Source organism: Lutra lutra, chromosome 14 (genome assembly GCF_902655055.1).
Source record: "Lutra lutra chromosome 14, mLutLut1.2, whole genome shotgun sequence".
In the NCBI taxonomy this organism is placed as follows: domain Eukaryota; kingdom Metazoa; phylum Chordata; class Mammalia; order Carnivora; family Mustelidae; genus Lutra; species Lutra lutra.
In genome coordinates, this window is record NC_062291.1 from 49,151,698 (window position 1) to 49,175,522 (window position 23,825).

At 39.3% G+C, this 23,825-nt stretch overlaps 1 protein-coding gene and 1 non-coding gene across 7 annotated transcripts in view; one reads left to right on the top strand and one right to left on the bottom strand.

Annotated features, from left to right (window-relative positions):
• Positions 1–23,825, top strand: part of ZFAND4 (zinc finger AN1-type containing 4) — a 78,642-nt gene that overhangs the window by 102 nt on the left and 54,715 nt on the right. Inside the window, exons 1-2 of one of the 6 annotated variants that reach the window (XM_047703004.1) lie at positions 1,147–1,524; positions 7,167–7,467. In XM_047703004.1, coding sequence (XP_047558960.1) covers positions 7,206–7,467 — 262 coding nt within the window. In that variant the 5' untranslated portion in view covers positions 1,147–1,524; positions 7,167–7,205. Of the gene's footprint in view, positions 1–1,146; positions 1,525–7,166; positions 7,493–17,804; positions 17,967–23,825 lie in introns of those variants that run through there. The other 5 variants (XM_047703006.1, XM_047703008.1, XM_047703005.1 and 2 more) reach the window with 5 other exon arrangements.
• LOC125085329 (U6 spliceosomal RNA) lies at positions 7,914–8,021 on the bottom strand. Its single transcript, XR_007122862.1, has one exon. It is a non-coding gene; the product is annotated as a U6 spliceosomal RNA (small nuclear RNA).

Sequence of the window (23,825 nt, forward strand, 5' to 3'; positions counted from 1 at the left end):
GTATACAAAGATGATAATATCTCTGTCCTTAAGAAGCTCCAGTCAATTCAGTATTGGAGTTTAAGAAGGAATCAGGGTCGAGAACCTGAAGTTGTGTCTGCGCAGTGTTGGATTGTAGAGATTAATTGGTGGGTGGGGTCTCAGAGGAGTTGTGAGAAAGGATAGATTAGATGCTGGGGTTCATTTTAGATACATTCCTCTGACTCAAGAGAGGATGATGAAGCTAGATTAGGAGGGGGATTACTGTTCATTGTCATTTTGGTAATCCACCTAGTGAAGTAGGCCTTTTTGGCTGGAAAATCTGTAAAGGTTGCATTTAGAACATGTGTGGGGAATGGAGAGGAAAAGGAGTGGGACCCCATTTCAGGTTGGAGGGTTTATATTGTCATCGTAAACACTTGAGTTCAGCACCTTGGGAATTAGAGTGGGAAAAAAGTGTAGCTGGGTTTACCCAACTCTGAGATTCAACAACCCAAGGTGCCCACTCTACCACCTGACCTACATCTCTCAGATGGTAAATCGGATGAGGCATAAATAGAGACCAAGAGAGGTAATTTGCTTTTGCCCTTGTTTTCAACTTGGTATAGTGGCCCCCTTTCAGATGAGACCGTTGAGGCCTTAACGTTAGGAAACAGTGAAGCACTGGAAGGGGATATCTGTTAAAGGCAGGACGGCCCTGAAAGCACTAGGAATGCACGGGTTCTGGAAGGGACCCACTGGAGGCCGGCTGCTCGTTACCCTCGTCACCCCAGCCCTTGGGGCGCCTCTAAGAGCAACCTTGGGTGGCCTCTGGTAAGGTGCAGTCCACACCATCGTCCGGCCAGAGGCCACTCCCGCCGCTTCCAGCAGACCACGCGACGGGTCTCCAACCCAACCAATTCGGTCCCAGGCAGGTGCCTACTGCGGGTAATAAAAGGCCAACATCCGGGCCTCCTCTAACCGACACCCAATACCGAACGCAGAGGAAGCTCGGGCTCCCGAGCAACCGCCGGCGTCGGGCGGCCGGGCCCCGCCTCCGCCCCCGCTCGCACCCTCGCTGATTGGAGGGCGACGCGAGCGCAGGCGAGCGATTGGTACGCGGTGTCACAAAGGGGCGGGGCGCGGCGGCTGCCGAGTGTTGCTCGTCCGTGCCTGCGGTGGCGTTGCTCGCGGGGCCGCGCCTCTCTCTAGGCCTGCGGGCAGGCGAACGAGTGAACGAGACAGCCGGGAGGGCGCCCGGGGCTGCGGGCCGCTGCACCGGGCCGCGCTGCCGCCGCCGTCCTCCACGGGCGGGAGAGGAGCGCCGGCCGCTCGGCGCGGGGCAGGGAGACCCCGCCCCCTCGGCCGCGGCTGCCCTAAGACCCGCGCGGCGCGACGCCTTCCTCGAGGACGCCGCCTGCACTTTCCGCCGGACCGCCCCGCCCGGTCCGACGGGTGCTGATCTGCCAGTCGCCGATTCTGACGCGGAGCCTGAGAACTGCGCTCCAGATCGGGCCCGAGCGTGTGGGTAGCCGGAGTCTATCCCGGAGGAGCCGGGCAGCGCAGGTGACCCGGCGGGCTTCGAGCGTGTACATTGTAGGCTCGGGTAGAAGGACTTGGCTTCAAGGGTTTTCCCAGACCCGCTAGAAGATTGAGGCTAGGCAAAAGTTTAGGGTACATATGCACGAAGTGGTGGGCAGACTAATGTAGCTTGTGTTTAAAACTGGAATGTTTTCACTTAATTAGTAAAAACTTCACTAAAAGGCAGTGTTTTTTAATGGTTGCATAACATTCTGGGTCTGTTCATATTGGGGGAAAAGTTTAAAAGATAACTGCCCTGTGTGGCTGATATTCTTTACAACAGGATAAAGTCGATTGCTAGTGCAATTACTTAGCGCTCTTATTGCCTTACCTGTCTTTAATTTCTCTCTCCTCTTTGTGTATTTTTAGAACTCTTGCAGAAGAAAGTAATGTTTTGGGGGAATTGATTTAGGAATTTTTTAGATCACATTTAAAAAAAGATTTTATTTATTTATTCGACAGATCACAAGTAGGCAGAGAGGCAGGCGTGGGGTGGGGGGTGGGAGGGAGCAGGCTCCCCGCTGAGCAGGGAGCCAGATGCGGAGGCTCCATCAGAGGACCCTGAGATCATGACCTGAGCCTAAGGCAGAGGCTTAACACTGAGCCACCCAGACGCCCTAGGAATGTTTTTTGATGCCATTCCTCTTAATAGCCAAGTAGGTTTTTGTAAATTATTGGTAAAAATTCTGGAGGTATATCTTTTCTCTACCTGCCTCTTTCTTTGCTCTTGCTTTTGTATAATTTAGCTGTTAATGTTCATGCAACATTTCCCATCCTGACTTTGAGTCTTCATTGCCCTCGTTTTCTAGCATTATATAGGGTTCCATAATGTACTTTGTGGAGAATGACCACACACCACGTTAAGAAGCTGTCATTGGGCCCGGGTTTTAATACTGACTAGGTCTTTGGCTGACTGGAACTTTAATTTGCTTCTCTGCCATCATCTAGTCCTCCAGTCTGGTTTACCAGATTTCACAGCCTCATTTTGTCCTCTCTCACTGTGTTTTCTACCGAGGAGAAGTGTAATTATTTTTTAGAGGCATACATTTCAGTTTTGAATTTGGTTACCAGCCTTGCTCCTTTCTGGATTTGGAGATTACTTCATTGATTCTCGGTGCCAAACTTTTGGTGGGTGTTCCAGTGCAATTTAGCGATGCCCGCAGTTGCAGTTTTTCTTTTGGCTTGTAGTTACTTTATCCATTCTCCTTATGGGTGAAGAACTTCCAAATCTGTTACCCTCTCCCATCTCCACATGTTTATTGTATTCCGGGTATTGTTGTGGAAGAGTACTGTAGTGAAGGAAATGGTCCTTCTGTCTTCTGTCTCTACATTCCTTGGGCAGGCACTGGTAACCCCTGCCTTTATTTCAGCTTACGGATCCCATCCCTGACTTACATTGCTAGAGCTACCGCTGTGTAGGTGGGATTGCCATTGGCTGTGGGGAAACAGACACTGATAATTCTTTAGTACATTCTTATTTGATGGAGCATGATAAGTATGCTTTTAAGAATTCCACATGTTACCCAAAATCATATTATAAAAGCAGTTGTTTCAGTGAGGGGGAAAAAGAGGTTAGGGATTAGCTTCATAAAAATTCATTTTATTGTAGCCATTTCAATCTTTTAAAGGTATAAAAAACAAAACCTGAGCAAAACAGCCATTTATTTGGCTTATATTTAAGAGTAATGACCTTTTACCACTATCACCAGCAGTATTATTAGCGTAGTACTTTGTATTGTTATATTTACTTACTCATTGTTTTGATAACTAGTATTATAGCACTCAAAGCAGCTGTGGTGCCAGCAACAACTTTTCTTCCTGAAGTGCCTTCTCTGTAGGACCATTAGCAGTCTTTATTCTGCCGTTCAGTTTGCCTAATTAATCCTACTTCCAGATGATATTACAATAATTCACACTGTAGCAGAAATCCATGTATGTGCATGTATGTTATAAATTAGACAAACTTTGCAAAGAACTTTGGAGTGAATCATAACATAATTCTCATGGGAAAGCAATATTCCTATAAACAGACTTTTAGAGCATGACCAGATATTTCTTCATCTGGGACAAGGGTAATACCATATATATTTATCACAGGTTTGTTCCAAGGATCAATTGAAGGAGTGAATATTTATTTACTGTTTTATTGAACAAACCTTTAATGAGTACTAGTATACACAAAACACTGTGGTGGGTGATAGGGCAGAAAATCAGTTGTGGTTTCCCTCTTAAGTAGCTTACAGTTTATTTAGGAGAATAAGAAAGTCATATAAACAATGAAATGGATTGTAATGGGTGCAATATATGTTGGAGGAGGTCAGGGGATGAAGGAGAGCCACATAAAAGGCTTTGTGGAATAGTTGCTGTTTGAGCTGCGTCTGGAAAGATGATAGGTGCTTGTCAGGTAGCCAGGTGTGGGGATGGCAGTGGGTAGAGTCCAGCAGGAGAAACGAGATAGAGCTGATGTATTCTGAAGCTGCAGGCACAAACCGTTAGAAGACAGATGTACCAGAGGTGTTGCAGGGTGAGATGATGTATGTGTCTAAATAAAATGAGGCTGGAAGGTGAGATGCATGACCTCAGGGCATTTCTCAGGAGTCTGAATTTTATTCTCTAGGCAGTGAATTTAATTCCGTGATTTTATTCTACAGGTATTCTATTCTGTGGAAGCCATCATAGGGCCTGGAGCTAAGAAATACATGATTAGTTCTACCTTTTAATAAGATAGGTATGCTCCATACCATATGTTGTTAGGCAAATGCCAACTAAAACTCTGAGTTAGCACTACATCCCTACTAGAATGGCCAAAATCTAGAATACCGACAACATCAAATGCTGATAGGGATGTGGAACAGTAAGAACTCTTACTCATTGCTGGTGTAAATGCAAAATGGTACAGCCACTTAGGAGACACTTTGGCAGTTTGTTATAAAACTAAACACGTTGTAAGATCCAGGAGTCACACTCACTGGCGTTTACCCAGGGGTGCTAAAAACATGTCCACACAAAAACCTATATGCAGATGTTTATGGCAGTTATATTCATAATTGCCCAAACCTGGAAGCAAGCAAGATATGTCCTTCAGTAGGTGAATGGATAAATTGTGGGACATTTAAACAATAGAATATTATTCAGTGTCAAAAAGAAATGAGCTGTCAGTCCTTGAAAAGACATGGAAGAAACTTAAATGCATATTAGTAAATGAAGGAAGACAATCTGAAAAGGCTACATACTGTATGATTGCAACTACATGATATTCTGGAAAAGGCAAAACTATGAGGATGGTAAAATATCAGTGATTGCCAGGGATTTGGGAAGGCAGGTGGGATGAATAGGTGAACCACTAAGGATTTTTAGGGCAGGGGGACTATTCTGTGTGATAGTGTAATGGTGGGTACATGCCAGTATATGTTTGTGAAAACCAGTAAAATATAAAACACCAAGATTAAACTATAAATTATGGGTGTTGGGTGATAATGGGATATCACTGCAGTTTCTTTAGTTGTAACAAACACACTGCTCTGGTGTAGGATGTTGACAGAGGGGAAGATTGTACATCTGTGGGGGCAGGGATTAATATGGGAACTCTGTAAATTTTGTTCCCAGTGTATTTTGTGAGACCCATATTACCTCGATACCAAAACCAGACAAAGGCATATAAAGAAAACAAGATCAGTGGGCTTTTTAAAAAAATTTATTTAGAGAGAAAGCACACAGGAGTGGGGAGGGGCAGAGAGAGAGGAGAGGGAGAATATCAAGTAGACTCCCTGCTGAGTGGGGAGCCCAATACAAGGCTTGGTCTCATGGTGCTGAGATCAAGACCTAAGCTGAAATAGAGTCAGATGCTTAACTAACTGAGCCACCCAGGCGCCCCACCATCAGTGTTCTTTTAAACACCGTATTCATAGAATAAGAGACAAAACCCACATGATCATCCCAATAGACACTGGACAGAAAAGCATCTGACAAAATCTAATACCTTTCTGATTTACCAAAAAAAAAAAAAAAAAAAGACCCTTAAAGTAGGAGTAGAAAGGAACACCCTCATTGTGATACAGATTATGTGTGGAAAACCCCATAGTCCAAAACAGTACCTTGTGGTGAAAGACTGAATGCTTTTCCCCTATAGTCAGGAATAAGAGAAGAATGTCGGCTCCCACCACCAGTACTCAACCTTGTGTTGATTAAGGGGGTACCTAGGGCTGAGAGGGAAAAGGAGAATTTGAGAGATATTTAAAGTGTATGGGGTTCCTTTTTGGGGTGATAAAAATGTTCTTAAGATGATTGTGATGGTTGTACAATCTTGTGAAAGTAATGAAAACCAGTCAATTTTAGACTTTTTTAAGTAGATGAATTTTATGGTATGTAAATTATATTTCAGTAAAGTTATCATAAACTTCAGTAAGGTTTCAGTAAAACTCATAATTGACCAGTAAAGCTACCTACCCCTCCAAGAAAATGTCTATCACCTGTCCTAGTTTAAGTTCAAGACATTCCCTTTACAAAGTTTTCACTGATAAATAACAATTTATCAATTTGATTGTTCCTATTGTCTTAATTATACACTTCTTAGGACTTCTGTTTGGTGTGTTTGCCTCTCTTGTTCATTAGTCATTACATGTTTGTGTGCAGAGATTACGTCTAATATCTGTTACCAATATTGATATCATTTCAGTGCTGTACTGATAGATAACTTCTAGAATGCTTATTGATTATTTAATGAGTCCTATTTTTTAAGGAATCTATTAAATTGGTTGCTCTTCTTTTATTCACAGTGATTTAGATATACAGTGGTTATAAAATTATATTTTGTATGGGTTAGAAAACATAATTTATATGGTTTAGTATAGGATATGCATAAATTCCCCAAATCTTGCAAATATGTATCTCTGTGTTGAGTTCGTTGTTTTAAATGTCATTAACAACAAAAATATATTTGTTGAATATGTACTGCAAGTAAATGTGCTGAGCTTTAGTAAGATACAGGAAATTATTGTAAATATACCTGTTTTCAGTAATCTTACAGTCTGATTGGGAGAGTGGTTTTGGAGACAAACTTGAAAGATAGAGGATTAGATAAATTAAGTACTAAGAGTTCTGGTGGGGCTCCTGGGTGGCTCAGTGGGTTAAAACCTCTGCCTTCGGCTCAGGTCATGATCCCAGGGTCCTGGGATCCAGCCCCGCGTTGGGCTCTCTGCTCCGCAGGGAGCCTGCTTCCTCTCCTGTCTCTCTCTGCCTGCCTCTCTGCCTACTTGTGATTTCTCTCTCTGTCGAATAAAAAATAAATAAATAAATAAAAATAAAAAGAGTTCTGGGGCTGTCTGGCATATTGATATGTTCCAGAGTTATTCAGAAAGTCTTTTTTTTTTTTTCTTTTTAGATTTTATTTATTTATTTGGCAGAGCTAGAGAGATCACAAGTAGGCAGAGAGAGCGGGAAACAGGCTCCCCACTGAGGAGAAAACCCGACGGGGAGCTTGATCCCAGGACTGTGGGATCATGACCTGAGCTGAAGGCAGAGGCTTAAGCCACTGAGCCACCCAGGCGCCCTTATTCAGAAAATCATTATGGCAGAATGAGACTTCGAGATAGTCTCATTAAAAAAATATTCTTTTTTTTTTTTTTTAGGTACAAAATTCAAAACATGAACAACAATATATATTACCAATGTTTAAAGCTGATTTGGCTAGAACTGGAATACAGTTGCCTACAACATATTCCAGAGGAATTAGAAAACTCAAAGTAATGGATAACAGAAAAGATCCTCCATTCTTCAATGAAGATAACGTGGGACCATTTTACTACAAACTTCCTTTCTGTGATACCATGGAGCTCTTCATTGAAACATTGACTGGAACATGTTTTGAGCTGAGAGTTTCACCCTTTGAAGCTGTTATTTCTGTGAAAGCAAAAATTCAAAGATTGGAAGGTACTAGTTTCTCTTTGCTTTTAGGGTAAAATTTAGGATTAAATTTGTTCATCAAGAATGTATAATAATTCTAACTTTTCTTATGGATAAAATGTCAAACCTATATGGAATTAAGAAAAATAAGATAATGTACCCCATATAACCCTTACTCAGTTTCAACAGTTATCGATTCATGAACTATCATGTTTTACATTCTTCCCACTCCCTTCCACTTCTATCAGATTCTTTTGAAGGAAATCCCTGGTATCGTGGTAATAGTTTGTGAAATAATATTTTTAAATAATTTTTCAACAGGTTATCATGACATGCAAAATCTGCCATAAGTACCTTATAGTTACTTTCAGTGGAAAATCATAATTGAGGTCCCTTTATGTGACCTTCTTTACCTATTTATACTACCTTGCAAATACCTTTCTTTTTTTACTTTTATTATTTATGTATTTATTTAAAATACGGAATGCTTCACGAATTTGCATGTCATCCTAGCACATGGAGCTATGCTAATCTTCTCTGTATCGTTCCAATTTTAGTATATGTGCTGCCAAAGCGAGCACTTTTCTTCTTTTAGAGTGGAGGTTTTCTAAGACTTTTGGTTTACATTTACATATATTTGAAGTTTCCTCAGTATCTCAGGGATGCTGAATATTGTTCAGTGTCTCTGTGGTTTACATGTTTGTGACAGGTATCATAAATTACTTTGTGTTAAAATTAGAGTCTTTTTCTTTGTACTTTGTGGATTTCTGAAATAAGTGGTATTTGCCATTGTAGTTGTTAGAACCCGGCATGTACTTGAAAATTAAATTGTCTCTGTAATAGTAAATGGGTCTTGCTGTAATTTAGAAGTAATAACTAGCATTGCCCCCTGTCCAGTTTAAGTTCTGAATTGTAGGATGATTAGGGTTGGAATCTTTTATTTTTGTAAAGTCAAGGGTCCTGGTGGCTAAGCTTCTAAATATTTGCTGTTCTGTACTAACTAACTTCTATTAAGTTAGTGGCCAGCTGAGTCCGGTGACCACATTAGTACATAGAGTAATGGCGCATGAAACATCTTTTCCCTCAAGTGATTTGCTGAGACATGGAGTGAGCATAGGTTATTTTGGCATTGTTCTGCTTCATTATTAATATGATGGCATAGTGATATCTTTTTAGGAGCAGGAAGATAAAACCCTTTTGTGTTCTAAATCTCTGTATTTCCCCCCTTTCATGGATTTTGGATAATCGTCATGCAACAAAAGCATTTTAGAGAGTATCTTGCTTAGGTATCTTTTTTTTTTAATTTTAAAATTTATTTTAATTTATTTTTAAAAGATTTTACTTATTTATTTGACAGAGAGAGCAAAAGAGGGAACATAACAGGGGGAATGGGAGAGGCAGAAGCAGGGTTCCCGCTGAGCAGGGAGCCCAATGTGGGGCTTGATCCCAGGACCTTGGGATCATGACCTGAGCTGAAGGAAGACACCTAATGACCGAGCCACCTGGCAGTGCCCCCCGCTTTTTAATATTTATTTATTTATTTATTTGACAGAGAGAGCGTGTGTGCACACATAAGCAAGGCAAGCAGCAGGCAGAGAGAGAGGGAGAGGGAGAAGCAGACTCCCTGGTGAGCCAAGAGCCTGACATGGGGTTCAGTCTCAGGGCCCTGGGATCATGACCTGAGCCAAAGGCAGACGCTTAACTGACTGAGCCACCCAGGCACCCCTTGCTTAGGTATCTTAGTGTCTAGTAAATTTGAGTTAACAAAAGACTGGGGCCTCATCCAAGGGAAATGTTTAATTGCTGATAGAGTTGGTTTCAGAGCCAAGATGTGGACTTCCTGTCCTCTGTAGGAGTAGCCTTCGTCAGTGTAGAAGCAGTGGCTTTGTAGTTACTGGACAGTTGAATCTTTTTTTTTTAATTTTTTAATAAACACATAATTCACTATATGTGATTATGTGTGATCACATATTATGTAAAATAATTATGTGTAAACACATATTATTCATTATATGTGATTCATTATATGTGATTCACATTATAAACATGTGAATCGCCAGGTTTACACACTTCACAGCACTCACCATAGCACATACCCTCCCCAGTGTCCATAACCCCGCCACCCTCTCCCGACTCCCCTCCCCACAGCAACCCTCAGTTTGTTTTGTGAGATTGAGTCTCTTATGGTTTGTCTCCCTCCTGATCCCATCTCGTTTCATTTATTCTTTTCCTACCCCCCACATTGCATCTCCACTTCCTCATATCAGGGAGATCATATGATAGTTGTCTTTCTCTGATTGACTTATTTCACTAAGCATAATACCCTCTAGTTCCATCCACATTGTCGCAAATGGCAAGATTTCATTTCTTTTGATGGCTGCATAGTATTCCATTGCATATATATATATACCACATCTTCTTTATCCATTCATCTGTTGATGGACATCTAGCTTCTTTCCATAGTATGGCTATTATGGACATTGCTGCTATAAACATTTGGGTGCACGTGCCCCTTCGGATCACCACATTTGTATCTTTAGGGTAAATACCCAGTAGTGCAATTGCTGGGTCATAGGGTAGCTCTATTTTCAACTTTTTGAGGAACCTCCATGCTGTTTTCCAGAGTGGTTGCACCAGCTTGCATTCCCACCAACAGTGTAGGAGGGTTCCCCTTTCTCCGCATCCTCGCCAGCATCTGTCATTTCCTGACTTGTTAATTTTAGCCATTCTGACTGGCATGAGGTGGTATCTCACTGTGGTTTTGATTTGTATTTCCCTGATGCCGAGTGATGTGGAGCATTTTCTCATGTGTCTGTTGGCCATCTGGATGTCTTTTTTGCAGAAATGTCTGTTCATGTCCTCTGCCCATTTCTTGATTGGATTATTTGTTCTTTGAGTGTTGAGTTTGCTAAGCTCTTTATAGATTTTGGATACTAGCCCTTTATCTGATATGTCGTTTGCAAATATCTTCTCCCATTCTGTCAGTTGTCTTTTGGTTTTGTTCACTGTTTCCTTTGCTGTGCAAAAGCTTTTGATCTTGATGAAATCCCAATAGTTCATTTTTGCCCTTGCTCCCCTTGCCTTTGGCAATGTTTCTAGGAAGATGTTGCTGCGGCTGAGGTCGAAGAGGTTGCTGCCTGTGTTCTCCTTAAATATTTTGATGGATTCCTTTCTCACATTGAGGTCCTTCATCCATTTTGAGTCTATTTCCGTGTGTGGTGTAAGGAAATGGTCCAATTTCATTTTTATGCATGTGGCTGTCCCAATTTTCCCAACACCATTTGTTGAAGAGGCTGTCTTTTTTCCATTGGACATTCTTTCCTGCTTTGTCAAAGATTTGTTGACCATAGAGTTGAGGGTCTATTTCTGGGCTCTCTGTTCTGTTTCATTGATCTATGTGTCTGTTTTTGTGCCAGTACCATGCTATCTTGATGATGACAGCTTTGTAATAGAGCTTGAAGTCCGGAATTGTGATGCCACCAACTTTGGCTTTCTTTTTCAATATTTCTTTGGCTATTTGAGGTCTTTTCTGGTTCCATATAAATTTTAGGATTATTTGTTCCATTTCTTTGAAAAAAATGGATGGGATTTGATAGGGATTGCATTAAATGTGTAGATTGCTTTAGGTAGCATAGACATTTTCACAATATTTGTTCTTCCAATCTATGAGCATGGAACATTTTTCCATTTCTTTGTGTCTTCCTCAATTTCTTTCATGAGTACTTTATAGTTTTCTGAGTATAGATTCTTTGCCTCTTTGGTTAGGTTTATTCCTAGGTATCTTATGGTTTTGGGTGCAATTGTAAATGGGATTGACTCCTTAATTTCTCCTTCTTCTCTCTTACTGTTGTAATAAAGAAATGCAACTGATCTCTGTGCATTGATTTTATATCCTGACACTTTACTGAATTCCTGTACAAGTGTTAGCAGTTTTGGAGTGGAGTCTTTTGGGTTTTCCACCTAAAGGATCATATCATCTGCAAAGAGTGATAGTTTGACTTCTTCTTTGCCAATTTGGATGCCTTTAATTTCTTTTTGTTGTCTGATTGCTGAGGCTAGGACTTCTAGTACTATGTTGACTAGCAGTGGTGATAATGGACATTCCTGCCGTGTTCCTGACCTTAGCAGAAAAGCTCTCAGATTTCTCTATTGAGAATGATATTCGTGGTGGGTTTTTCATAGATGGCTTTGATAATATTGAGGTATGTCCCCTCTATCTCTACACTTTGAAGAGTTTTGATCAGGAAGGGATGCTGTACTTTTTCAGTTGCTTTTTCAGCATCTATTGAGAGTATCATATGGTTCTTGTTCTTTCTGTTATTAATGTGTTGTATCACATTGATTGATTGGCGGATGTTGAACCAACCTTGCAGCCCTGGAATAAATCCCACTTGGACATGGTGAATAATACTTTTAACGTACTGTTGGATCCTATTGGCTAGTATTTTGGTGAGAATTTTTGCATCTGTGTTCATCAAGAATATTGGTCTGTAATTCTCTTTTTTGATGGGATCCTTGTCTGGTTTTGGGATCAAGGTGAACTGGCCTCATAAAATGAGTTTGGAAGTTTTCCTTCCATTTCTATTTTTTGGAATAGTTTCAGGAGAATAGAAATTAATTATTCTTTAAATGTTTGGTAGAATTCCCCTGGGAAGCCGTCTGGCCCTGCGCTCTTGTTTCTTGGGAGATTTTTGATGACTACTTCAATCTTCTTACTGGTTATGGGTCTGTTCAAGTTTTCTATTTCATCCAGGTTCAGTTGTGGTAGTTTATATGTCTCTAGGAATGCATCCATTTCTTCCAGATTGTCAAATTTGCTGGCATATAGTTGCTCATGGGTTCTTAGGATTGTTTGTATTTTTTTTGGTGTTGGTTGTGATCTCTCCTCTTTCATTTATGATTTTACTTATTTGGGTCCTTTCTCTTCTTTTTGATAAGTCTGGCCAAAGGTTTATCAATCTTATTAATTCTTTCAAAGAACCATCTCCTACTTTTGTTGATTTGTTCTTGGGCAGTTGAATCTTAATATAGATGTTTATAAAGCAAATAGTTACTGGGAAATTAAATGAGGTAATATAAAATAGTAAATACAAATCTTGTTGTCATAACAAAATACCATAGAGTAGGTAGCTTAAACAACAGGCATTTATTGTCTTAGAGTTCTGGAGCTTGAAAGTCTGAGATCAGGGTACTAGCATGATCAGATTCTACTAAGGGCTTTCTTTCTGACTTACAAACTGCCTTTTTCTTGCTGTGTCCTCATATCGCAGCAGGAGAGAGAGCGCACATGCTCTCTGACATCTCTTTTAAGGGCACTGATCCCCCCATGAGGGCTTTATTCTAATAACCTCATTTAAGCCTAATTATCTCCCAGAGATCGTGACTCTAAATACCATCACACTGGAGTTTGGGCTTCAATATAAAAATTGAGGGTAAGGACATAGTTCAGTCCATCGCACCTACCATAATCTGTCAGTAGATCTTAATTCCTTTTCCCCTTCCTGATCCTTATATTCCTCATGTGTTTCTTTTCTCCTGTTCTCCATACTTTCTTGTAACTTCCTGCAGCCCATGGGCACTGATAATCATTCTGTTCTTCAGGAGGCTTCAAGAAGGCATCTTTCATGAAAAAATGAATTTTGATTTTTTTCTGGGTGGTCTATTTCTTTTCTTTCTTTTTCCTTTTCCTTTTTTTTTTAATTTTTTAAATTTTTTTTTAGAGAGCTTGAGTGTGCAGGATGGTAGAGAGGCAGAGGGAGAGAAAGAATCCTAAGCAGGCTCCACACCCAGCACAGAGGCAGGTGCAGGGCTTGATTTCACAACCCTGAGATCATGACCTGAGCCAAAATCACGAGTCGGGTGCTTAACTGACTGCGCCACCCAAGGACCCGTGGTCTTTCTCTTTCTACGCAAGAATGTGCTGGTTAGGAATGACAGGGCTGTAGCAGGAAGGAAGCAGAATCTGCAAGGGAACTTTCAATGGTCCTTGAAGGGACAGGAGCATAGGAGCCAGACTGCCTGATTTCATATTTCTAGCTGAGCCGATTACTTAACCTCTAATTACCTTAGCTGTGCTAATTCAAAATAGGAATAATAATAGTACCAGTCACAAAAAGTTGTTCTTAGAATTCCTAGTTAATAAATGTAAAACATTTAGCAGAGCATCCATGTTCTTTATCAGGGGAGAATGGTTACTCTATAGAGAGTGTGCAGTATGTACCCATGGATATGAGAACTATGTCCTTGGGAGGAGATGTAATTTAGCTCTCTTAGTTTTTCAGAGAAGGCGAAATTTTTGGAGCTTATTACCTAGAACTTTGGTCTGCAAAGGAGAGTGCATAGTAGGAGGATATGAGAAATAAGCCAGTGGAATTTGGAAAGAGAAAATGTGCCAAGAAATGTAAGGGATTATTGTCATTTGGTTCATGATTGCCACGGGCAGTGGATTTCTCACACTTCCAGTCCTTGGCACTACTACTGCCTGTAAAGATTTCTCTTCTGTGCAGGGGATAGGGTTTTTTTCCTGGCCTTCTTATGAGTGGGTGGGACCCTGTTATTCTGGTCAGTGAGCTATGAACAGAAGTCTCTCTCAGCCTGAGTCCTGAATAACTGTAGTGAACAGAAAACCCCTGCTGATATGCTGTGGACATGTAATGTGAGCAAGAAATGAATTTTTGTTTTAAGCTACTAACATCTTCTGGGGTCATTGGGGGGGGGTGTTCAGCATAACCTACTTTATGGTTCCCATCTGACCCTCCCCACTGTCCTGCTCTTTCTTTCTTTCTTTCTTTTTTTTTTTTTTTTTTAATATTTTATTTATTTATCCGACAGAGAGAGATCACAAGCAGGCAGAGAGGCAGGCAGAGAGAGGAGGAAGCAGGCTCCCTGCTGAGCAGAGAGCCTGATGGCGGAGCTCGATCCCAGGACCCTGAGATCATGACCTGAGCCGAAGGCAGCGGCTTAACCCACTGAGCCACCCAGGCGCCCCTGTCCTGCTCGTTCTCTCTCATTCTCTCTCTCTCTAATAAATAAAAAATAATTGTTATTTTTTTTAGAGAATTGACCCATTTATCATTCTAATGCCTCTCTTTATCCCTGATCTTTCCTTCCACTGAAGTCTACTTTGTCTGCAATTGATACAGCAACTCCAGCTTTATAATTTATTTTGATTAAATTAAATCTAATTATTTATTTATTTATTTTTAAAGATTTTATTTATTCGACAGAGAGAGAGTACACAAGCAGGGGGAGCTGTAGGGTGAGGGAGAGAAAGAAGCAGTCTCTGCACTGAGCAGGGAGCCTGATACAGGGCTTGATCCCAGGACCCTGGGATCATGACCTGAGCCAAAGGCAGGCCCTTAACTATCTGAGCCACCCAGGCGGCCCTATGCTTTTAATCTATATATATCTTTATGTTTATTTTTTATTTATTTATTTTATATCTTTATGTTTAAAGTGCATTTCTTATAGACGATATATAGTTGAGTCTTCAGTTTTGATCAAGTCTGATGATCTCTTTTTTAATTGGTTTATTTAGGCAACTGATGTTTAAAATTATTTTTTATATTGTTGGCTTAATGACTACTGTATTTGTTACTGTTTTCTATTCATCCTCCTGGTTCTTTGTTCCTTCATTTCCACTCTTTTCTGCCTTTTGTGGTTTTAATCAAAAGCTCTCTTCTTACTCTTTGTTCCCGGCAGAGCCTGCTTCTCCCTCTGCCTCTGCCTGCTGCTTCCCCTGTTTGTGTGTGTGTGCACTCTCTCTCTCTTTCTCTCAAATAAATACATCTTTAAAAAAAAAAAACACCAAAAAACTCTCTTCTTGCTTACAGGATTTGTAATGAAAAGTTCCCTATAATTATTGTCTAGTTTTTTTCCTCTCCTTTGCTTTTCTGCAGTTTGGTATGACATGCCTAGGTGTAGCTTTAAAATTTTTATCCTGTTTGGTGTTCTCTGAGCTTCCTGTTCTCTGCTTTGGTGTATCTTGTTAATTTTGGAAAATTCTGGGTCATTATTACTTAAAATATTTCATCTGTTCTATTTTCTCTTTCTTCTAGCATTCCAGTTACACCTTTTAAAATTTTTCCACAGTTCTTGGCTATTCTAGGATTTTTTTTCATTTTTTTCTCTTAGTATTTCAATTTGCAAAGTTTCCATCAACATTTCTTTAAGCTCACTGAGTCTGTCCTTGACCTATCCAGTCTACTGATAAGTAGGACCATCAAAGGCTTTTAAAATATGTTATTGTTTTTTACTTCCAGTATTTAGTTTTAATTCTTTTGTATACTTTCAGTCTGTTTTTTCATGTTGTCTACTTTTTCATTAGATTTCTTAACATATTTATCATAGTTATTTTAATCTCCCTATCTGATAATTACAAAATCTGTCATATCTGAGTCCGGTTCTGATGTTTACTTTATTTCTTCATACTGTGATTTCCTTTGAGCATGCCTTGTAATTTTTTTTTTTTGAGAGCCAGATGTGATGTTATTAGGTAATAGTAACTGAATTAAATAGCTTTTATATTAAATTAGCCAGGAGTTGGGCTTTGGTTAATGTTTATTGTAGCTGTAAGTGCCAGAGGCTTCAGATTCCTCTAGTTTCCTTGTTTTGTCTCCCTTGCTGTCTGTGGGTTTCTGTAAGAACTCCTGCTTCAAAAGAATTTGTCTTGTAACTTACCTGTAAACCGCTGTTATTATGTTAGATCTTTGTTAGTGTGGTGGTAAAGTATTGGGGAAGGGAAACCATCTCTAATCTTATTCAGTCTCATTCTTCTGCTGGACCTGTGTTCCTGGGCCGTGACCTTCAATGTGTTTGTTAGTATCTCCCCTCCCCCCACCCTATTATTACTTAGGTGCAATAAGAAGGCTAGATGGGTCTGGAATCAGTGAAATATCCTTACCCCAGATGAGATAAAGTTCTGATAAAGTGAGTATAGACCTTTTTATGGAGGCTGCTTTGAACTTTTTCTTTTCTTTTTTTAAATTTTATTTATTTATTTGACAGAGAGCACAAGCAGGCAGAGCAGCAGGGAGAGGGGAGGGGGGGAAGCAGTGCCCCAGCTGAGCAAGGAGCCTGTCTCGGGGCTATCCCAGGATCCTGGGACCACCTCTTGAGCTGAAAGTAGTCGCCCAACCAACTGAGCTACCCAGGCACCCCCTGAACTTTTTCTTAATGTTTGTTTCTACTCCCTCTGCCTGGGCTGCAAGATGATCTTTCTTGACTCTTCACAGGGAGAACCAGGTAGGACTCTTAGAGATAAAACTCTTAATCTCTGGAAGCCCTCCCCAAACCGTGGCCTCCAGGAATTCCTCAGTCTTATGCTAGTCCATCCTCAGCCTTCACCAGTTCATTGAACTTACCATTTCAGTGTTTCTTCAGGTAAACAGATCTTGGCTGTAACTCTCAGGATTTTCATATCTCTGTAGATTTTGGGGTGATGGTATGTCCTCCTCCCTATGTCTCTAATGAATTGAAGAAGAGTTATTGGTTTTCAGTTTGTTCAGCTTTTTTGTTTTGTTTTAAGTTTGGGAGTGGCATCTTTTAAGCTCTTTTAAGATATTACATGTAGTATCTGAAACTGGAAGTCTCAATATTGTTTTAAAGGTAACTACATCTATCAAGACCCTATTTCTGAATGAGGTCACATGTTGAGGTATTGTGGGTTAGGATTAAGACTTCAATATATGGGGGGCCTGGGTGGCTCAGAGGGTTAAAGCCTCTGCCTTCGGCTCAGGTCATTATCCCAGGGTCCTGGGATCAAGCCCCGAATCGGGCTCTCTGCTCAGCAGGGAGCCTGCTTCCCTCCTCTCTCTCTCTGCCTGCCTCTCTGTCTACTTGTGAGCTCTCTCTGTCAAATAAATAAATAAAATCTTTAAAAAAAAAAGACTTCAATATATGAACTTTTGGGAGACACAAGAAAACCCATATGTAGTGTATAGTTTAATTGTTATTGGCAAACATGTAACTATCGCCACAGTAGAGAACCCCACCAAAATCCTCCTGTGCCTGGAAGCAAAGGGGAAAAGAGAGGAAATCTGGTATCTCAGCACAGTGAGAAGTTGGCTCAGAGATAAGTCTGTTCCTCAAACTCTACAACCACCATGTTTTTGTTTTGTTTTGCCACCTACTTTCTGGTACTGTAAGATGCTTTTGGATCATCTTGTATATGTTCTGTACTGTCTCAGAATCAGCCACTTCTTCAAGGAGTCCTGGTTCCTTTTATTGGAGTAGTATTAGAAACCAAGATTTGGGCATGACAATTGACTTTTCAGCCACAATAATAGAAACCAGAACACAGTGGAATATTATCTTTACAAGGCTGAGAAAAATAACAATCTCTAGAATTGAGTTTGTCTTTCTAGGATGATGACAAAGTAAAGATATTTCCAGAAAAAACAAAACTTGAATTTCCAAACAACACTCTCTTGCAAAAGGAACTGCTAAAGGAAATATCTTAGAAGACAAATGATCTCTAAAGGAAGTTGGTGCAGGATGGAATGATTATGAAAATGGCACATTTGTGGGTAAATCTAAATAAACATTTCTTAATAAAATAATAATGTATGAAGGTTTGAGAAAATAGAATTAAAGTGCTGGTAACAATGATATGTAAGTGAAGAAAGAGTTGTTTGTAATAGTGCTAAAGCTGTTAGCATTGTTCATGAAGAGGGTAAAGATGTGATTAGCTCTAAATTTTATCAAATATGATCATTTAAATTTCTAGAGTAATCATTAGAGATTAGAAATGGAGTTATCTGATTTCCAAATGGTAAAAGTACCCTACCTTCTTCTATTTGTCTAAATTAATTCATAAAGGAGGCGGGCAGTTAAACCAGAGCAAGTAGAAAGCACAAAATAAGAGGGTAAAATTAAAAAAGAATATATCAGTAATACCAATAATGTAAAGTGGATTAAAAAAAGTCTCTCATTGAATGACCACAATTGATGGATTAGTTAAAAAAAACCTGTGAGAGGCGCCTGGGTGGCTCAGAGGGTTAAAGCCTCTGCCTTCGGCTCAGGTCATGATCCCAGGGTCCTGGGATCGAGCCCCACATCAGGCTCTTTCCTTGGTGGGAGCCTGCTTCCTCCTCTCTCTCTCTGCCTGCCTCTCTGCCTACTTGTGATCTCTCTCTGTTCAATAAATAAATAAAATCTTAAAAAAAAAAACACCTGTGAAATTCTGTTTACAAGAGACTTAAGTAAAATGTAAGAACCTCAAAATGTTGAAAGGACTGAAAAAGATTCAATAGGGAAATATTATCCTGAAGAAAGCTGGTGTTTCTGTATTAATAATTATGTAAAATGCATTTAAAGTGAAACATGAACAAATCGTGTAGGTATGTTCATAGTAGTATTGTTAATAATTTTAAAATTGTGGAAACACTCAAAAGAGTACACTACAATGAATAAATTGTGATATATGTAAATATTATATATTGGAATCGAATTCCGTGGAATAGAATTACAACAGGGAAAATGATTGGAATAATAGCTTCATGCCTGACATGGGTAAATTAAAAACAATGCTGAATTAAAAAAGCAAATCTTGGAGGAAAAAATACACTATGATTCTACTTTTATAAAGCTAAAAAAATGGGCAAAAGAAACCATACTACATGTTGAAGTAAAGGAATCACAAAAATCAGAGGAATAATTCACACCAAGTTTGCAATGGTGATTACCCCTGGATAGGGGGAAGAGAATGTAGTTGGAGAGGAGCATGGAAGAAGGTTTTTTTCCATATCCTCATCAACACTTGGTTTGGCTGATCTTTTTAATTTTAGTCATTCTAATAGTCATGTAGTGATATTACATTGTGGTTTCAATTTGTATTCACCTAATGACTAATGATATTGAGCATCTTTATGAGCATGTTTGCCACCTTATATATATTTTTTTGTTTGTTTTGTTTTTGTTGAAGTGTCTATTCAACTCTTGTACCTCTTTTTTTAAATCAAGTTTGTTTTTTTACTGTTGAATTTTGAAAATTCTTTATATATTCTGAATATAGGTATTTAATTAGATTTTACTTTAATTAGATAATTGCTGAGATTTTCCTCCCCAGCTGTGGTTTATCTTTTTATTCTCTTAACTGTGTCTTTTGAAGAGCAGACATTTTAATTTTGCTGAAGTTCCGGTTTGTCAAGACAGTTTTTTTCAGCGATATAGATGTTGTATCTAAAAAATCTTTGTCTCATCTGAGGTCACAGAATTTTTTTCTCTAAAAGTTCAATTACATTAATTTTTAAAAATATTTTATTTATTCATTTTGGAGAGAGAGCAGGGGGCGGAGCAGAGAGAGAGGGTGAAGGGAGGGGGAAAGAATCTCAAGCAGACTCCATGCTGAGCGTGGAGCCCAACATGGAGCTCAGTCTCACCACCCTGAGATCATGACCTGAGCTGGAACCAAGAGTCTGACTTTTAACAGACTGGCCACCCAGACACCCCTCATTGATTTTTTTTTTTTAGTATTAAATCAGCATCCCTGGAATTAACCTTTTTGATCATGTTGTATTATCTTTGATAATAATGTATAACAATAATGTATTGAATTCTGTTTGCTAAAACTTTGTGTAGAATATTTGTATCTGTGATCATGAAGGATATTTGTTTTATCTTGTAATGTTTTTGTCTGGTTTTCTGGTTTTGGGATCAGGGAAATATTGTCCTCATGTGATGAAATGGGACTATTCCTTCCCCTTGCAATGTTTTGAAAGAAAGTAGAATTGGTATCATATCCACACCTGTGAGGCCATCTCTCTTTTTTAAAAAAGATTTATTTATTTATTTTAGAGTGAGAGTGAGAGAGAGGAGGAGAGAGTGCACGTGAGCAGGGGTAGGGGCAGACTGAGAGGGAGAGAGAGAATCCTCAAGCAGACTCCCTGCTGAGTGTGGAGCCTGACTCAGGGCTCAATCCCAGTACCCTGAGAGCATGACCTGAGGGGAAATCAAGAGTTAGCTGCTTAACCTACTGAGCCACACAGGTGCCCTTTTTTTCTTTTCAAGATTTTTTTTTTTTTTTAAGTAATCTCTACATGAAATGTGGGGCTTGAACTCAAACCCTGAGAATCACATGCTCTACCAACTGAGCTAGTCAAGCACCATGCCCTTCCCCGCCCTTTTTTGAGGCCATCTCTTTAATAAATAAAGGGTTATTCAAGTTCTTTTCATTCTTGAGTGAGCTTGGGTAGCTTGAATCTTTGAAGGATTTCGCTCATCTTTTGAATTTTATTGGCATAGGGTTTATAATACTCCCTTATTTCCTTTCAGTAACTGTAGAATCTGTAGTGATGTCACCATTCTCATTCCTAATACTGGTTATTTGTATATTCTCTTTCTAAAAATCAAGTTTTAAAAAATTATTTACTTATTTATTTTAGAGAGAGAAAGTGTGGGGAGGAGCAGAAAGAATCCTTAAGCAGACTCCCCACTGAGTGTGGACCCTGACTTGGGGCTTGATCTGGGCCCCCAAGACCAGGACCTGAGCCAAAATCAAGTCGGCCACCTAATTGACTGAGCCACCCAGGTGCCTCTAAAAATCACTTTTTATCAATTTTAATCAATTTCTTCAAGACTCAGATATTAGGGGTACCTGGCTGGGTCAGTCGGTGATGCATGTGACTCTTGGTCTTGGGGTGGTGAGTTCAGGCTCCACACTGGGGGCCTACTTAAAAAAAATAGAGCCTACTTAAAAAAATCGGATTTTACTTGCATTGATTTTTTTGTTTCCTATTTCATCTATTTCTGTTTTGATTTTTATTATGTTTATGCTTTGGGTTTAATTTGCTTTTTCTAATTAAGAGAATGAGGTTGTTTATATGAGACATTTTTTATGAAATATTGATATTTGTGGGGCTTCTGAGTGGTTCAGTTGGTTGAGCATCCAACTCTTGGTGTCAGCTCAGGTCACAATCTCCCAGGTCTCGGGATCCAGCCCACCACTGAACTCTGCACTTAGTGAAGTCCACTTGGGATTCTCTCTTTCCCCCTCTTCCCACCCCTCCCTCTCCTCACGTGTGTGCACTTTCTCTCTCTCTTAAATAAATAAATAAAATCTTAAAAGAAAAAATACCGGAATTTAGTGTCTTAACTTTCCTTCCAAGTAGTGCCTTATTGTCCTCCCATACATTTTGTTATATTGTATTTCCATTCAGTTCAAATTATTTTTCAATTTTCCTTTGATTTTTTTTTGAAAATATTTTATTTATTTATTGGACAGAGAGAGATCACAAGTAGACAGAGAGGCAGGCAGAGAGAGAGGGAAGCAGGCTCTCTGCTGAGCAGAGAGCCTGATGCGGGACTTGATCCCAGGACCCCGAGATCATGACCTGAGCCGAAGGCAGCGGCTTAACCCACTGAGCCACCCAGGCACCCCCTTTTGATTTTTTTTAATCCGTGGGTTATTTAGAAATATGTTGTTTAGTTTCTAAAAATTTGGAGAATATTTAGAAATCTTTGTTACTGACTAATAAATTAATTCCACTACAAAACATGAATTCTTTTAAATTTGTAGAAACTTGTTTTATGTTCCTTAGTATGGTCTGTCTTGGTAAATGTTATTGTGCACTTGAGAAGAAAAATGGATATTCTGTTGATTGGTGGAGTCTTCTGTAAATTTCAATCAGTTCAGTATTGGTGATAGTGTTCTGTTTTACTATGTTCTTATTAATTATCTATCTACTTGTTCTGACAGCCATTTGGGAGAGAGGTATATAAAACTCCAACTATAATTGTGGCTTTGTCTTTTTCTCCTTCCAATTCTTTCAGCTTTCGCATTATATATTTTGAAACTGTTAACTAGGTACATACACTTTAGGATTTTATGTCCTTTTGATTTCATTGACTCCATCATTATGAAATTACTTACCTCCTTTATTCTTGGTAATTGTGTATGCCCTGAAATCTACCCCAGATTTCTTTTGATTTGTGGCCAACATAAAATATCTTTTTTTTTGTTCTTTTACTTTTTTTAAATCTTTCAATTTATTTATTTTCAGCATAACAGTATTCATTATTTTTGCACCACACCCAGTGCTCCATGCAATCCATGCCCTCTCTAATACCCACCACCTGGCTCCCCCAACCTCCCACCCCCCGACGCTTCAAACCCCTCAGTTGTTCTTTTACTTTTAATCTATTTGTGTCTTTATATTCAAGGTGGTTATTCCTTATAGGCAACATGTAATTGAATCTTGTTTTTCATTTATTATTATTGATTAATCCAATCTACCCCTGCCTTTAAAGTGCAGTTTTTAGATCATTTAAAATGTCTATAGATGTGCTTAGGTTTTACTTTGTCATTTTATTGGCTTCTGTTGTTATATCTATTCTTTGCTCCTTTTTTCGATCTTTGTTCTGGATTATTTGTTATAATTTCATTTTATTCCCCTTTGTTGGCATATCAGCTATAACACTTTGTCTTGATATTTTAGGTGTTGCTTGGTGTTCTGTAGTATACATCTTTAACTTATCATTCTCTATCTTTGAGTGTTATTATGCCATTTTACATGTCTTACACAAACCTTACAATATTATACTTCCACTTCTCTCATCCTGGCCTTGATGCTATTGTTGTCATGCATCTTTTATAAAAGTTTATAAATCCACAATACATTGGTAATTACACTTGAAAAATTATTTTTAGAAATGTTTAAAAAATAAGCAAAAGTACTTAGTTACTGTTTATGAAGCTCGCTATTCCTTTACATGGATCCAAATTTTAATGTAGTATTTTTCCTTTTCCTTAAGGACTTCTTTAACATTTGTTGTAGTGTAGGTTTGCTGGTAATGAATTTTTCTGCTTTTGTATGCCTGAGATTTTTTTTTATTTAAAGATTTTATTTATTTATTTGACAGAGAAAGAGAGATCACAAGTAGGCAGAGAGGCAGGCAGAGAGAGGGGGGGAAGCAGGCTCCCTGCTAAGCAGAGAGCCCAAAACGGGGCCCGATCCTAGGACCCTGAGATCGTGACCTGAGCCCAAGGCAGAGGCTTAACCCACTGAGCCACCCAGGCCCCCCTGTATGTCTGAGATGTTGTATTTCACTTTTTTACATTTAAAAGTTGAGATAAAACTCATGTAACATAAAATTCACCATTTTGATGTGTATAATGCACTGTGTTTTAACATTCACAATATTGTGCATTAATCACCACTCCCTGATTACAGAAAATTTCTATCACTCTCAAAAGTAACCTTGTACTTTCCGGTTTACCTCTATACTCTGCCCACCCTGGCATCTGCTAATCTTCCTGTCTGTATGGATCTGCCCATTCAGGACATTTCTATAAATAGAATTACACCATATGTGGCTTCTTTCACTTAGCATGTTTTCAGGGTGCATCCAAGTTGTACTTTATTCCTTTTTAATGTCTCACTTGTATG